The sequence below is a fragment of the Pelophylax lessonae genome, assembly GCF_965119305.1.
Source record: "Pelophylax lessonae genome assembly, chromosome: 1".
NCBI lineage: Eukaryota > Metazoa > Chordata > Amphibia > Anura > Ranidae > Pelophylax > Pelophylax lessonae.
In genome coordinates this window covers 631,753,671-631,769,262 of record NC_138768.1, presented here as the reverse complement: position 1 = coordinate 631,769,262, position 15,592 = coordinate 631,753,671, and the positions used below count along the sequence as shown (strand labels likewise).

General features: G+C 45.9%; 1 protein-coding gene across 3 annotated transcripts; it reads right to left on the bottom strand.

The window, feature by feature from the left end:
- Positions 1-128: 128 nt before the first annotated feature.
- Positions 129-4,785, bottom strand: SPRY1 (sprouty RTK signaling antagonist 1). 3 transcript variants are annotated; one of them, XM_082269525.1, is made up of 2 exons: positions 4,184-4,785; positions 129-1,472 (listed from the first exon to the last, which is right to left on the bottom strand). In XM_082269525.1, the coding sequence occupies exons 1-2, from the start codon at positions 4,297-4,299 to the stop codon at positions 458-460; spliced, it is 1,131 nt and encodes a 376-aa protein (XP_082125651.1). In that variant the 5' UTR covers positions 4,300-4,785; the 3' UTR covers positions 129-457. The 3 variants fall into 3 exon arrangements, with proteins under 3 accessions (XP_082125651.1, XP_082125649.1, XP_082125650.1); XM_082269523.1 differs by having other exon boundaries at positions 4,224-4,785; XM_082269524.1 differs by lacking the exon at positions 4,184-4,785 and adding an exon at positions 1,713-1,993.
- Between the last annotated feature and the right edge of the window lie 10,807 nt (positions 4,786-15,592).

The window sequence follows — 15,592 nt, the reverse complement described above, 5'->3', positions numbered from 1 at the left end:
TTTTTTTTGAGGTTACAAAATGCCCATCTATACTAGTAACAACACAGAATGTAGAATTTAACTAGTTAGATGGAAAAAAAAAATAGAAAACATTAAAGGAAATGAGGCTTTCCTCTAAAAACAAAAAAGATACACATTTTGTCCTCGACCATCAACACATTGCCCTTCGTAACAAATCAGAAGTCATCATTCACCAATACAACTTCATCTGATCTAATCAGTTGCTGCAATTTGTACATTAACACTGTCATTTGCGCCGCTGTGTGGAATATGCCGATCGAACGAACATAGTAGATGTCTAAGCCAACACCTTATCTAAACCAATTTCTGTGGAAATCTGGGAATAGAAGAGAACATTCCAGGGGAAACGGAGGTACTTAAAGGAGACATCTGTAGATTTATATAGCTTACACAGCCAATGGATCCATCAGTTGGAAACAACATTACTCCAATCAAGTCAGGAGGGCTTGCCTTGGCCCCGTGGCACCTCATCCAGTTTGCAGTACACAGTATTTGAATTCTTGCACCGACAACCAGGGCGATTAACTCTGTCATAACAACCACGGCACAGTTTAAGGCATGCCTTGGCAGGAGGGTAGCAAAGCAAACATGGTAACAACAAGGACATTGCTCCCATGCACAAGTATCTAGAGCAGCATTTGGACTGGGTGCAAGAACAAGGATTATCCGCATACGAATCCCCCTCATCATCGTTTGAACAGTGGTAGAAAGCTGCTTTGACAAGACACATGCAAGTGCTGTATTCCACCATGCTCTCAGCAGAGCAGAGACACTGACGGTTGCATGCCAAGCATGACGGTAGGGTCCTTGGAGCTGTGCAATCTGCACACTTGCACTTTCCGCACTGTTCACAAATAAACCTGTGCTGTGTAGAGTCCAATTTTAAAGAGCTCTTTAGGTCGTCTACAACCAACACAGAAGCCTTGGGTTGCATTCGAACTACCCTGTCCGTCCTGGGTCCAGAGCAAATTCTCTGTGGAGGAGACTGTCCCAAAAGTTCCTGTTCCGAGGAGGCACTATTTGTGCTACCAGAACTCGCTGCACTCCCTGTGCTGGTGGACCTACTGAGCACAGGAGCCCGAGCAACGTACACGTGTCCCGTGTGAGCCAGGTGAGGGGCTCTGTGCTCATTGTTATTATTCACATTAACTGGTATAATCTCGTGAGTTCTCTCCTGCTTGCTGTGCCTTGGTGCAGTTTTTGGCCCATGTTTCCTCACCATGGATGGGCCTTCTGTGTACTCATTCCTATTGCGAAGAACTTTGATCTGGTCCAAAGACAAGATAGTCGCTGGTTGAACTTCCCGCTCATATTCCAACCGCTGCCTACTGTCTAAAGAAGGCTGTTGGATGACCACTAATGAACCGCTAGTGCCATGTTGACTTTGTAGCTCCATCTGTGGTGATCTCGACTTCTGGCATTCAGTGTAAACTTGGCATGCATCTGAAAATCTGAAACAGATCCGAAAAAAAAAAAATTAATTAAATAAGGGAAAACATGCAAAACTGATTATTAAAAATAATAATAAATATATATTTCTGCGTTTGCATGTTGATCACTTCATTCTACCCTAAGACTGCTTCTATCAATCCCCCATTAGATAATAATAACCGTGCCTCGATCAATAAACAACCCTAGGAATGACATTCGCCAATTCTTTTTAAAAAGCACCCAACAAGCGCTTGCCTTACTTCGTTACGAGTTGGGAAAAATTGGTTGAAAGGCTGCAGACATGCTGTGGGACTTTCCAATGCCCTGATTGAGTTCTCAGGAAGCCTGAGCAGCACGTAGATGTCGATATGTTGTTGCATTTTAGAGACAGCCTGGCAATAAAGATCCAATGATCATGCCATCATCATCATGCACCCTGCAGGAGGGGGATGCAGGGCAGCGGAGATCAATGGTTTACAGATGGCTGGGGGGACTGTGTGCTCCTTGTGAATGATGGGGGGAGAAAGCCTGGTGATCGAGGACGGGAGAGGAAGGAAAAACTTATGAATGAAAACAAACCCTTGCTGTGAAGAGGAGGAGGAGGAGGAGGAGGGAAAGGTGACCGCAGGGGGGCGGACTTCCCACTCATCCACATGCACTGCTGTCTTGTCTGCTCTGCTTTCATTCACTCCTCGTGCCCCATTGCTGGGCACACCCCTCCTCTGCTGCATGGGGCATCATGTGCAAAGAGTTTTCAGCCTCTGATCACCCACTAATACACATGTGTAAGGTGCCCCCAGCCTCTTATCACCCATATGTGCAAAGTGTTCCTGGTTAGAAATCACTTGGCAATTGTAAAGCTAGGATTGGAAGGTGTAACCAGTTTGATCACCCAGCAAAGGACAAGAGGATTGAAGTATACACATGCAAGTTTTCCCAGATACATGTGCACTGGAGTATCCAAGAAATGCACATGCAAGTTGTTCTCAGCCTCTTATCACCCACCATTGCCCATGAATAAGGTGTTCCCAGTTGCATTTCACCCAGTAATGCACATGCAGCCATGGTGAAGCCAGGATTCCCCCACATGTGTAAGGTGTCCCCAGCCTCTGATCCCCCCCAGCAGTATAAGTGTTTAAGGTACTCACAGCCTCCGATTCCCTAGCAGTACTCATATGTAAGGTGTTTCCAGTTCCATATCACCCAGCAATGCACATGAAGCCATGGTGAAGCCAGGACTCTCTCACATTCCCTCATGTGTAGGAGTACAAGTGTATAAGGTGTTCCCAGACTGATCTCCCAGTAGTACACATGTGTAACATGTCCTCAACCTCCAATTACCCAAGTACACATGTTCCCAGCCTCTACTCACCCACCATTGCCAAGTGTAAGGTGTTCCCAGCCACTGATCACCCACGATTGCACAAGTGGAAGGTATCCCTAGTTGCAGATCACCCAGCAATGTACATGCAGCCATGGCGAAGCCAGGCTCCTGTTACATCCCCCTCATGTGGAAGAAGTCCTCGGTCTCTGACCCCCCAGCAATACACATGTAAAGTATTCCCAATCTCTGATCCCCCAGCATTGCACATGTATAAGGTGTCCCCAGTCTCTGATTCCCCCCAACATTGCACATGTATAAGGTGTCCCCAGTCTGTGATCCCCCAGCATTGCACATGTATAAGGTGTCCCCAGTCTGTGATCCCCCAGCATTGCACATGTATAAGGTGTCCCCAGTCTGTGATCCCCCAGCATTGCACATGTATAAGGTGTCCCCAGTCTGTGATCCCCCAGCATTGCACATGTATAAGGTGTCCCCAGTCTGTGATCCCCCAGCATTGCACATGTATAAGGTGTCCCCAGTCTGTGATCCCCCAGCATTGCACATGTATAAGGTGTCCCCAGTCTGTGATCCCCCAGCATTGCACATGCATAAGGTGTCCCCAGTCTGTGATCCCCCAGCATTGCACATGCATAAGGTGTCCCCAGTCTGTGATCCCCCAGCATTGCACATGTATAAGGTGTTCCCAGTCTCTGACCCCCCAGCATTGCACATGTATAAGGTGTCCCCAGTCTCTGATCCCCCCAGCATTGCACATGTATAAGGTGTCCCCAGTCTGTGATCCCCCAGCATTGCACATGTATAAGGTGTCCCCAGTCTGTGATCCCCCAGCATTGCACATGTATAAGGTGTCCCCAGTCTCTGATCCCCCCAGCATTGCACATGCATAAGGTGTCCCCAGTCTCTGATCCCCCCAGCACTGCACATGCATAAGGTGTCCCCAGTCTCTGATCCCCCCAGCACTGCACATGCATAAGGTGTCCCCAGTCTCTGATCCCCCCAGCACTGCACATGCATAAGGTGTCCCCAGTCTCTGATCCCCCCAGCACTGCACATGCATAAGGTGTCCCCAGTCTCTGATCCCCCAGCACTGCACATGTATAAGGTGTCCCCAGTCTCTGATCCCCCAGCACTGCACATGTATAAGGTGTCCCCAGTCTCTGATCCCCCAGCACTGCACATGTATAAGGTGTCCCCAGTCTCTGATCCCCCAGCATTGCACATGTATAAGGTGTCCCCAGTCTCTGATCATGTATATGGTGTCCCCAGTCTCTGATCATGTATATGGTGTCCCCAGGCTCTGATCATGTATAAGGTGTCCCCAGTCTCTGATCCCCCAGCATTGCACATGTATAAGGTGTCCCCAGCCTGTTATTCCCCCAGTGTCACCCTTGCAGGGAGCAGTGCCCCCCATGTGAGGAGATCTCACCTAGCTTCGAGCAGGCTCCAGCTCCAATGTGATGGAAGTGATCCGGCCAGGAGATGGGAGTGTGCTGGTTAAGCATGGGACACGAGTGGTGTCATACTACTACTCCAGGACAAATAATCTCCAGGTAGGGGTTCCAGCAGGCTGCTGAGTGACAGCCTTCCCCCGCTCCACACTTGCACACATAGATAATAATCCCCGGACAATGTCACATCCAATCCCCGGGCGGCACAGCACAAGGCAGATGTCTGTCAGGGTGCTGCTGGGTCCAGGCGATCCGACAGGCTGGATGTTTGCTGCATGCGATGGGAGGAGGCTGGAGAGGGAGGACACTTTCTTCTTCTACTCCCGGATTCGTCCTTGCCAAAGGCAAAACAAACGCTGGCAACACAGCCCACTAAGAGCAGAGCACGGCGGGGGAGCCCCGGTGATAGATAGATCCTCCTATGGCCAGGTGAACGGATACTCCATATCCCAGGGACAGAAGAATGGTGATGAATGAGGGTGTCACCCTGCACCGATCACTCACAACTCCCCGGACTACCTTCCTTCCACGCCTCGCGCTCTTCTGCCTCTGAATGAATGGATTCCTGGAACACTGGGTTTGTTCACGGGGCGGCCTTCTCATTGGCTGGCTCCAAAGAGTGAAGGAAAAAAAACAGAATGTGGGGCTGCCCCGCGCTCTCTGATTGGCTGAGCCCGGGGGCGCGCTCGCTGCAGTGGCGCGGCCTGAGGCTGGGAAGAGCCGAGGGAACTGCAAGGTGTATTCTGAGGGAGAACTCGGAGAGCGAGCATCTACCGGAGGGCTCTGCAATATCGTATAGAAAGACGGGGGTTCTGAGTCTGTGACTGGCTGCAATATAGTATAGAAACAGGGGGCTCTGAGTCTGTGACTGCAATATAGTATAGAAACAGGGGGGCTCTGAGTCTGTGACTGCAATATCGTATAGAAAGAGGGGGCTCTGAGTCTGTGTATGGATAATAGTATAGAAAGAGGGGGCTCTGAGGCTGTGTATGGATAATAGTAGAGAAAGAGGGGGGCTCTGAGTCTGTGACTGGACAATAGTAGAGAAAGAGGGGGGCTCTGAGTCTGTGACTGGATAATAGTAGAGAAAGAGGGGGGCTCTGAGTCTGTGACTGGATAATAGTAGAGAAAGAGGGGGGCTCTGAGTCTGTGACTGGACAATAGTAGAGAAAGAGGGGGGCTCTGAGTCTGTGACTGGATAATAGTAGAGAAAGAGGGGGGCTCTGAGTCTGTGACTGGATAATAGTAGAGAAAGAGGGGGGCTCTGAGTCTGTGACTGGATAATAGTAGAGAAAGAGGGGGGCTCTGAGTCTGTGAAGGGATAGTAGTATAGAGAGAGGGGGGCTCTGAGTCTGTGAAGGGATAGTAGTATAGAAATAGGGGGCTCTGAGTCTGTGAAGGGATAGTAGTATAGAAATAGGGGGCTCTGAGTCTGTGAAGGGATAGTAGTATAGAGAGAGGGGGGCTCTGAGTCTGTGAAGGGATAGTAGTATAGAAATAGGGGGCTCTGAGTCTGTGAAGGGATAGTAGTATAGAGAGAGGGGGGCTCTGAGTCTGTGAAGGGATAGTAGTATAGAAATTGGGGGCTCTGAGTCTGTGAAGGGATAGTAGTATAGAGAGAGGGGGGCTCTGAGTCTGTGAAGGGATAGTAGTATAGAAATAGGGGGCTCTGAGTCTGTGAAGGGATAGTAGTATAGAAATAGGGGGCTCTGAGTCTGTGAAGGGATAGTAGTATAGAGAGAGGGGGGCTCTGAGTCTGTGAAGGGATAGTAGTATAGAAATAGGGGGCTCTGAGTCTGTGAAGGGATAGTAGTATAGAGAGAGGGGGGCTCTGAGTCTGTGAAGGGATAGTAGTATAGAAATAGGGGGCTCTGAGTCTGTGAAGGGATAGTAGTATAGAAATAGGGGGCTCTGAGTCTGTGAAGGGATAGTAGTATAGAGAGAGGGGGGCTCTGAGTCTGTGAAGGGATAGTAGTATAGAAATAGGGGGCTCTGAGTCTGTGAAGGGATAGTAGTATAGAGAGAGGGGGGCTCTGAGTCTGTGAAGGGATAGTAGTATAGAAATTGGGGGCTCTGAGTCTGTGAAGGGATAGTAGTATAGAAATTGGGGGCTCTGAGTCTGTGAAGGGATAGTAGTATAGAAATTGGGGGCTCTGAGTCTGTGAAGGGATAGTAGTATAGAGAGAGGGGGGCTCTGAGTCTGTGAAGGGATAGTAGTATAGAAATAGGGGGCTCTGAGTCTGTGAAGGGATAGTAGTATAGAAATTGGGGGCTCTGAGTCTGTGAAGGGATAGTAGTATAGAGAGAGGGGGGCTCTGAGTCTGTGAAGGGATAGTAGTATAGAAATAGGGGGCTCTGAGTCTGTGAAGGGATAGTAGTATAGAAATAGGGGGCTCTGAGTCTGTGAAGGGATAGTAGTATAGAGAGAGGGGGGCTCTGAGTCTGTGAAGGGATAGTAGTAAAGAAATAGGGAGGCTCTAAATCTGTGAATGGGGGGTCTCTGCTAGGCTAGTCATTAGTATAGCATGGAGACACTGCCTGGCTAGTCGTTTGTATAGCATTGGTAAAAATATTAGTATGAAATGAAGGCTCGGCTGGTGGTTAGTATAGCATGGAGACTCTCTAGTATAGAATGGATAGGGGACTCTGCTTGGCTAGTGGATGGTATATATTGCAGGGGACTCTGTTCAGTTAGGTTACGTATAGCATGCAGGACTTTACTCGGCTAGTCATTAGTAAAGCACTAGAGCTCTGCTCAGCCACTTCATACATCCAGGGTGCTGGGGCTGGATCACTAGGTCATTTAAAGGATCTACTAGATCAGTGGTCCTCAACTCCGGTCCTCAGGGCACACTAACAGGCCAGATTTTGAGTATTACCTTGGGGAGATGCAGACTAGAATACTGCAATCACTGAGCAGCAAATCAGATCACCTGTGATGTAATTTAGTTATCTTGCAAACCTGGCCTGTTAGTGGGCCCCAAGGACCGGAGTTGAGGACCACTGTACTAGAGCACCTAGCTTGAGGTATGTATAGGTGCTGTACCCGCCCTGATCATGGTCTAGAAGTCCTAACAAGGATGTTCCAGAGGAAATGGGAAATCTTCAGATACTGTATATCTATAGAAGGTGCTCAATTTCTCCTGATCGGGGGTCTAGATCACTAGGTCATAACAAGGATCTACTGGGGGCACTTTTCTTAAGGTACTGTATATCTATGGAAGGTGCTGTATTTCTTATGATCTGGGCCTGGATCAGTAGGGCTTAACAAAGATCTCCCAGAAGTGATGAGCATTACAGCAGATAACATTCTACCTGCAGAATAGATATATGGGAGGTACCATACTAACACTGAGATCATTAGGAACATGATCTACAAGACGGGATGATCAATGCACCTAGTCACATTCAGGATCTAAAATCTAGATCCTCATGAGGATTTACTAGGGTAGCCTGCTTCAGGTATATGTGTGAGGTGCTGTACTCATCCTGATCAGGGTCTAGATCACTAGGGCATAACAAGGATCTGCTAGAAGAGATGAGCAGTGCAGCAGATCACACTGGGGGTCCTGAGTCTAGATCACTAAGGCATTACAAGGATGTTACATAGCTTTTCACATCGGTCAGTTGAGATTCAGTGATCAGGAGGATCTATCAGAGGTTACAGTAGGTGATCAGAAGGATCTATCAGAGTTTACAGAAGGAGTTATCAAAAGTTACAATAGGTGATCAGGAGGATCTATCAGAGGTTACAGAAGAATCTATCAGAGGTTACAATAGGTGATCAGGAGAATCTATCAGAGGTTACAGTAGGTGATCAGGAGGATCTATCAGAGGTTACAGAAGAATCTATCAGAGGTTACAATAGGTGATCAGGAGAATCTATCAGAGGTTACAGTAGGTGATCAGAGGGGTCTATCAGAGGTTACAGTAGGTGATCAGGAGGATCCATCAGAAGTTACAGTAGGTGGTCAGAGGGGTCTATCAGCGGTTACTGTAGGTGATCAGGAGGATCTATCAGAGGTTGCAGTAGGTGGTCAGAGGGATCTTTCAGAGGTTACAGTAGGTGATAAGGAGGATCCATCAGAAGTTACAGTAGATGGTCAGAGGGATCTATCAGAGGTTACAGTAGGTGGTCAGGAGGATCTATCAGAGGTTACAGTAGGTGGTCAGGAGGATCTATCAGAGGTTACAGTAGGTGATCAGGAGGATCTATCAGAGGTTACAGTAGGTGGTCAGGAGGATCTATCAGAGGTTACAGTAGGTGATCAGGAGGATCTATCAGAGGTTACAGTAGGTGATCAGTGCAGGTTACATTGTAGGTTTAGTCACCCTGATCAGAGTCCTGGATGTATGTGTATGTGTGTGGGGTGATGGGGTGTGGAGGGGGTGAGCAGTTCTGTGTCTGCATTGTCTGTTGATTAGAGCCGCACTCGCCTTGTTTCCTCTGGGAAGAAAGAGCCGTGACTGTCCCTGGAGGGGGGTTGGGGGGATGGGTGACGCCTCCTGCAGGTAGACGACCTTTCTCCTAATCTCCTTCACTTCCCAGTCTGGCGGCAGGGATAGAGTTAAGTGTCGTCCGTGTCCCCATGGAGGAGAGCGGAAATTGCCGAGTGCCTGACTGGGAAGAAGGAGAGGCTTGTTGTGGTAAATAGCGGCAATAATGGGCTCCCTGGGGGATGGATGGCCCCGGGGCTGGAAGGAAGGAGAGAGCCCATGTTCACTTGGCTTTCTCATTTCCGACCTTCAAAGTTCCCCATGCTAATGAGCCCTATTAGAGGCCCCCACCCCCTGTTAGTTTATCACCAGTCAGGGGACACAAATGAACTTTGGATGGACGGTGATCAGACAGACACAGATCACTTTTATTAATTACTGACACAATCCGTCTGGACACAGGTGATCGCATTACTCTCATCATCACATAAAGATTGGCTTGCTAGATGGATCTAGAGAAGGGGTGCCTAACATAGGGTCCATGGATTGGTTTCAGGGGGCCATGCGCTGAGAGTCAGTTAAAAAGAGAGGCTAGTAGTAATGGTAGAAGAAAATATACTAGTTACTAGTAGTAGATTTGTGCATAATGAAAATGATTTTGTTTAATTTACACAAGATGATTGTCTTTCATTTCTGTAATGAGTGGTTATTTTTGCATGAATAGAAGTGCGCTTTTTGTTAAGTTTATTCAGACTTTGTGTATGTTTTATATGTATGAGGCAATCGCATTTCAATCAAAGTAAAATAAAAGTATTGATTGCATGTAAAGTTGTGTTTATGTGAATATTTCTGGGGAGGGGTCCATTGCCGCCATCAGATTCAAGGACTCAATTAAGAACCACTGATCTAGCGTGTGACTTCCCTGACTTTCATGTTGATACTTTTGTCTTTAATTCATTCTGAATTTGTCACCTGAAATAAATCTAGAGATAGGTTTAATCACAGAGCCACTCTATACCCTAAGTCCCCATTCACATCAGGCTGATTTGACATGTCAAATCGCAGCCTATTGCCGACAATGTCCGAATCAGTGCGACTCTGACTTTGCCGCACCACACCAATTTCCAAAAGTAGTTCCTGCACTACTTTTGGCAACTTTGGGGGTGATTTCAATAGACATCTGTGCATGAACCCGCACAGATGTCTCAAATCGCCCCCAAACTCGCAATGAAATGCGGGTTTGAAACGTGTGAGTTCAGCTGAACTCGCACGATTTCAAACCCACCTCCAATGTAAACAAGGGCTCGCACTATAAACCCCCATGTTATAATAGATGTATGCTCACAAAGCGACCTGGTCACCTAGACCTTGGCTTTCAGGAAGAGGGGATCTCCCCTCAAAACACATCAGCCTTTTGGAGAGTCCTCTCCCATTTGAGACTTGTCTAGGTGACCACATCGCTTTGATTATGCTGTGGACTTTGATGTGCTTTCATTATTGAAGTTGTTTATGATGATACATTGATTTTATTAATATAATAAAGCTATCACTTAGATAATGCGCAAGGTTGGTGAGCCCTCTGTTCCTTGTCTTGCACACAGGCACCCTAAAGGCTCGTACACGGAAATAGGACAAAATATCCTCCGATTTTTCTCTCTCATGCTCAGCGGTCATAACCGTTTTTAGTTGACAGTGCATAAATGTTCACGAAATTTCTCGTCCGATTTTTTTTTTTTTTTTTTGAGACACTTGTTCCTAGATTTCCGGGTCATCAACTTCAGATCATGCGCGGTCTTTCGTATCCGATTTTTCGCGGAGGTATTGCATACACATTAAATGAAAATTGGTCGTCTGGGGACGGACGATAAAAATGTTTGTGTTTGTCCCTCCGTTTTTTTTTTTTTGTTGAAAATGTTGGCATCGGCTGCTGAAAGGTGTGTACACACTAGCTGAAAATCGTACGATTTTACCTCGGACGGGAATTTTCAGCAGATTTTCAACTACTGTGTACCCCACTTAAGTCTGTGCAACGCATTCCATCCACTCAAGAAGCCCAGGTGCTGAGTACAGCTGGTCATAGACATGAATGGCTGTGGGCAGCTGTACTCGGGTATACAGCAGTGCTCAGATATACAGCAGTATTCAATATATACACGTCTATTAAAAACTAGAACATTTCCGATTCTTGTAATACACTTGTATGCTATAAAATTATTTATGCGAGTACAATTAAATATTGAGTGTAGTCATGCACAGCTATTCATGCCTATAAGCAGCGGGACTATTCAAGTGGGTACAGTGATCACCCTGCTGAGCTATTGTATATTATTATAGTGTTCTAACAGGAGGACCACCCTGAGAGTGCTGATCGGATGCTGGTTTTACAGCATGCTCGTTCGACAGAAGCTGGTCATGAGATTGGCTTCTGTCAAATAAGTACCGGTACCTGTGCTGAATGTTGGCTGGTATCTACTGATTTTGTGTATGGGGCTTAAAGGTGCTCATGTGCAAGAGCCTGTAGGGCCCAAATAAAATTGCTGATCATCTATGGAGGATCTTGTTGGTAGAAGGTTTGTACATAAAAATGCATGAAAGGAATTTGAGCCGCTCAGCTCACATCGCCAGCATGGTCCCTGTGTGCCTGGATGACAGTCTCCTGCGCATGCGCAAGAGTTATGTCATCCTGTGCCAGCCAATGGAGATGCCCAAAGACCAGCACTGGGGAGAAGATGCTGGTGAGGAACCCTTGCCATTAGAGAGAAGGTAACTATAGTGTTTTTAGTTCCACTTTAAGGTGGGCAATCGGGGGAGCTGCAACCCAACTGCCTGTTTTATGCAAGTGTGAATGAGTTCTTATTACATTTCTCTATATAACCCCTAATTCACTGAGCTATAATGCATGTGTTATTTGTCATAACATTTGTTATCTGCAGCTGAACACTATCCTGGTCCATAATTATAGCTTAGTAAACTGGCGTACCTTTCCACTAGCAGTGCTTGGTCGGTTAAGTTGGGTAGTGCATGGCTAGCTGCGGCACAGTGATGAGAGATAACAGCCAGGTAGCCTAAAGCCCCGTACACGCAACGATTATCGGCCGACCGATCGTCCGTCTTTTGTCCAGAGTTGTGTTTTGTTGGTTGGAATGTGCCTAGACTGCACACAAATTTTCTCGCCCAACAAAAATCTGCTTCTGAAGTGATGTCATGTGTTGGTTTGCTTTCTTTGTGTTCTTTCTTATCTGAGCATGCCCAGTCTTGCTCATCAGATTTTTCCCCATCGAAATCTGTACTGACTGCACGAAAATCGGCCGTGTTTTGACGGCGGACAAAAATTTTATAGCCTGCACACCAGATTTTTTTCGGCCGAAAAGTTGGAGTTGGTTGTCGGAAGCATCATACTAAAGCCCCGTACACACGCACCGATTGTTGGCCGTAAATTTTCGGCCAACGTCCGATCGGCCGATTGTCGGCTTGTTAGTATGATGCTTCCGACAACCGACTGCAACTTTTCGGCCGAACAAAATCTGGTGTGCATGCTATAAAATTTTTGTTGGCCGTCAGCAGAACGGCCGATTGTTCCTCAGTCAGTACAGATTTCGGCCGACAAAAATGTGATGATCAAGACTGGGCATGCTCAGAGAAGAAAAAACACACGAAAAGTAGACCAGAACATGACATCACTTCTGCAGTTGGTGGTTGTTGGCCGACAAAATTCGTGTGCAGTCTAGAGCACATTTCAACCGACACAACAACACTGGACAAAAGACGGCCGATCGGTCGGCCAACAATCGGTGCGTGTGTACGAGGCTTTACAAGCCGAAAATCGGCAGATCGGACGTTGGCCTAAAATTCCCTGCCAATTTTCGACGCGTGTGTACGGGGCTTTAGTGATCTGCTCTTTTCATTTAGTTATTTATTATTCATGCATTTACCTGTGCCTGCTTGTTCACTGTCCTTTTCTATTTTTTTTAATAGAGCGTATTGAACTTAACATCTGGTGACAGCAGCTGTCCAGTGAGGCTGTGTTGAATAGCTGTGGATGAACCACCAATAACTTTGAGAGGCTTCCGTGAAAATCAAAAAATGGTATTTATTCTTCTTCAGGATGCCACAAATCATACTGATAGCCTGGCTCACACACTAATGCCCCGTACACACGTTCAGATTCGTACGACTTATCGTTCGCATTTTGTTGCATGATACTAATATCGAATTCAACAATGCGTACTTAGCATATGATTTTTTTCGTATGATTCTGGTTGCGTAGATACGTATCAGCTTCCTGTTTGCGTATCTACGTATCAGATAGTGCAAAACAAAAACAATGGCAGCCAGGCTTTTTCCAGTTTATTTTTGTGTTTCTGATCATGCGTGGTCTTTGTCTATCGATTTTTAGTGGACGCATACTGTACTGATTAAACGCTAGGCTATCGTACGACATAAGTTTTCGTGTTTGTGCCTTCAGATTTTGTTGGACAAACTGTCGTGATCGGCTGTCGAAAGCTGTGTACTAAAAATCAGATTATCGTGCGATCAAGACGAACGCAATTTTTTCGTACGATTATTTGAGCGTGTTCGAGGCATTACACTGCAGCACGTATGCCTTACTGCACTGTGTGCATAGAAACACACATCAAATAGGCCCTTTATAGTGAATGTTAACACAAGCACATGTTTTTGTACACTACTACATCTGAACATGCACACTTTTTTGTATATCTGAACATTCAATCTTTCATGGTAATCCTCAAATTTGTATAAAAACTAAGAAAAAAGAGCACACTGACATCCACATGTTTAAAAGACAAGCATAAATGAGAATGCTGCAACAGCATGTATTCCGAACGTGTTTTACAGCATGTACTGTACATATGTGGAAAGGGGGCCTAAAGCAAACGGTGTATGGGGATACAACAGACTATCATTTAACCCCATTATGTATTTATGAAATGCACCATACAAGACACTCCGACCCTCTTTGACCTCTCCTGGCTAGCATCAGACGTAAGTAGGACTGCCATGGAGCTGTGCCAGGAAAGGGAAATTAAGGTAAGAATGAAACTATTTTCAGTTTTCCCAGCCCTTTTATTGCAGCGAACATATAGTTCCTAAGTACCTAACATAGTAGTAAAATACTGGCAAATATTCATTTATTACATATTGACAATCAAAAAATCAAAAATTAATATGTGTGCTATCAGGAAATCTTGTTGCTCCTGGGGCTCATTCTCACATGGGCCAGCCCTTGCTGCCCCTCCTCAAAGCATTCTGCGGCGGATCGCTTCATGGATCATGGTCGGTGGATCATAGGACGCTTGATAGGTTGCGAGGTGATGACATGTCAACTCTTTGCCACCTGTTTTAAAAAAGGTGAATCACATTGCACAAAATTGCAGGGCACACAATGACACTTCATTCAAGTCATTGCACAGCAGCTCAGTGATGTGGGTACTGCGCATGACTGCGTAAAACTGAATATTCCACACCTCAACGCAGTGTATGGTGGGAACAAAGCACATGGTAAACAATTGTTTTCTCTTCACCCTTCTGTTGAGCCTGCATGATCAAAGCAGATCAGTGTAGCTCAATGAATATGGTGTGAATGAGTCCTTAAAGAGGGACTTCATCTTGGTGAAATTCCCCTCTTGCTGTTGTACTTCTACACTATCTTCTACACTATTTTCTTGAAATGTTCTGCATGTGCACAGAGGTGCCACAAGTCTCTGTCAGCTATTTTGAACCTGGCAGAGACTTGCGGCTTTGTTGCACACCCATGAGGGATTCCCACTCATGCATGCCCTCACAGCTGATCAAAACTACAAAATGCCATCTACTACTGTGGCAGGCAGTTTGTATGAGTGCCCTGATAGTCTATTGCCATGTCCTCCAGCTTTCTAACAGAAAGCCCTTTTTCAGAAGTACTGTAGATGCAAGAAAGCTGGAAGTTATGTTTGCAGGAGCCCGACTCTGCACAAGTGATCCACTGATCGCAGTTGCAATGCTCTGCAGGTTCCTGTGCAAGAAATGATAGCGCGCATTTTGTGCCTGCAAAATATATGTGCATTTATTATTTCTTGCAGAAAGGTGAGCCTTTAACCACTTCTGGACCAGAAGATTTTCCCCCTTAATGACCAGGCCATATTTTGCGATTCGGCACTGCGTTATTTTAACGGACAATTGTGCGGTCGTGCGATGATGTTCCCACAAATAGAGCTTTTTTTTGGTGCTATTTGATCACCTTTGCGATTTTTTTTTTTTTTTTTTTTTTTTTTTTTTTTTTTTTTTTTTTTTTTTTTTTTGCATTATAAACATAAAAAGACAATTCTGAAAAAAATATATATTTTTTTCATTTTCTGCTTTATAATATTCCCAAAAAAAATTAAAAAATCAAATTTTTTAAACATTTTAGGCCAATTTGTTTTCTGCTACAAAAAAATTGCAATAAGCGTATTTCAGATTGGTTTGCGCAAAAGTTATCGCGTCTACTATCTACTAGTAATGGTGGTGATCTGCAATTTTTTATTTTTTTTTGCAGGACTGCAACATTGTGGTGGACAGATCGGACCCCTAACTGACATTTTTTACACTTTTGGGGGGGGACCAGGGACATTACTACTGTAATCAGTGCTAAAAATATACTGTTACTGTAATAATGACACTGGCAGGGAAGGGGTTAACACTGTGGGTGATCAATGGGTTAAATGTGAGCCTAGGGGAGTGATTCTAACTGCATAGGGGCGGGGCTTATGGAATGAACATAGAGACCTGTGATCCTATATAGACGGATCACAGGAGCTCTGTTATCATTGCAGAGAGAACGGTCAGCTGTGTTTACAACAGCTGACCTTTCTTCTCTCTCAGCGGGGAGCGCTCGCAGGTGCCAGGCGGCAATCGGAGCCGCCTGCTACGT

What these genes read in the sequence shown, in the direction of transcription:
- SPRY1 (XM_082269525.1), bottom strand. Translation starts at nt 4,299, where the DNA reads ATGCTTAACCAGCACACTCCCATCTCCTGGCCGGATCACTTCCATCAC. An exon ending in GGGCACTGCTCCCTGCAAGG is followed by an intron (nt 1,473 to 4,183) that starts GTGACACTGGGG and finishes GATCTGTTTCAG; the next exon opens with ATTTTCAGATGCATGCCAAG.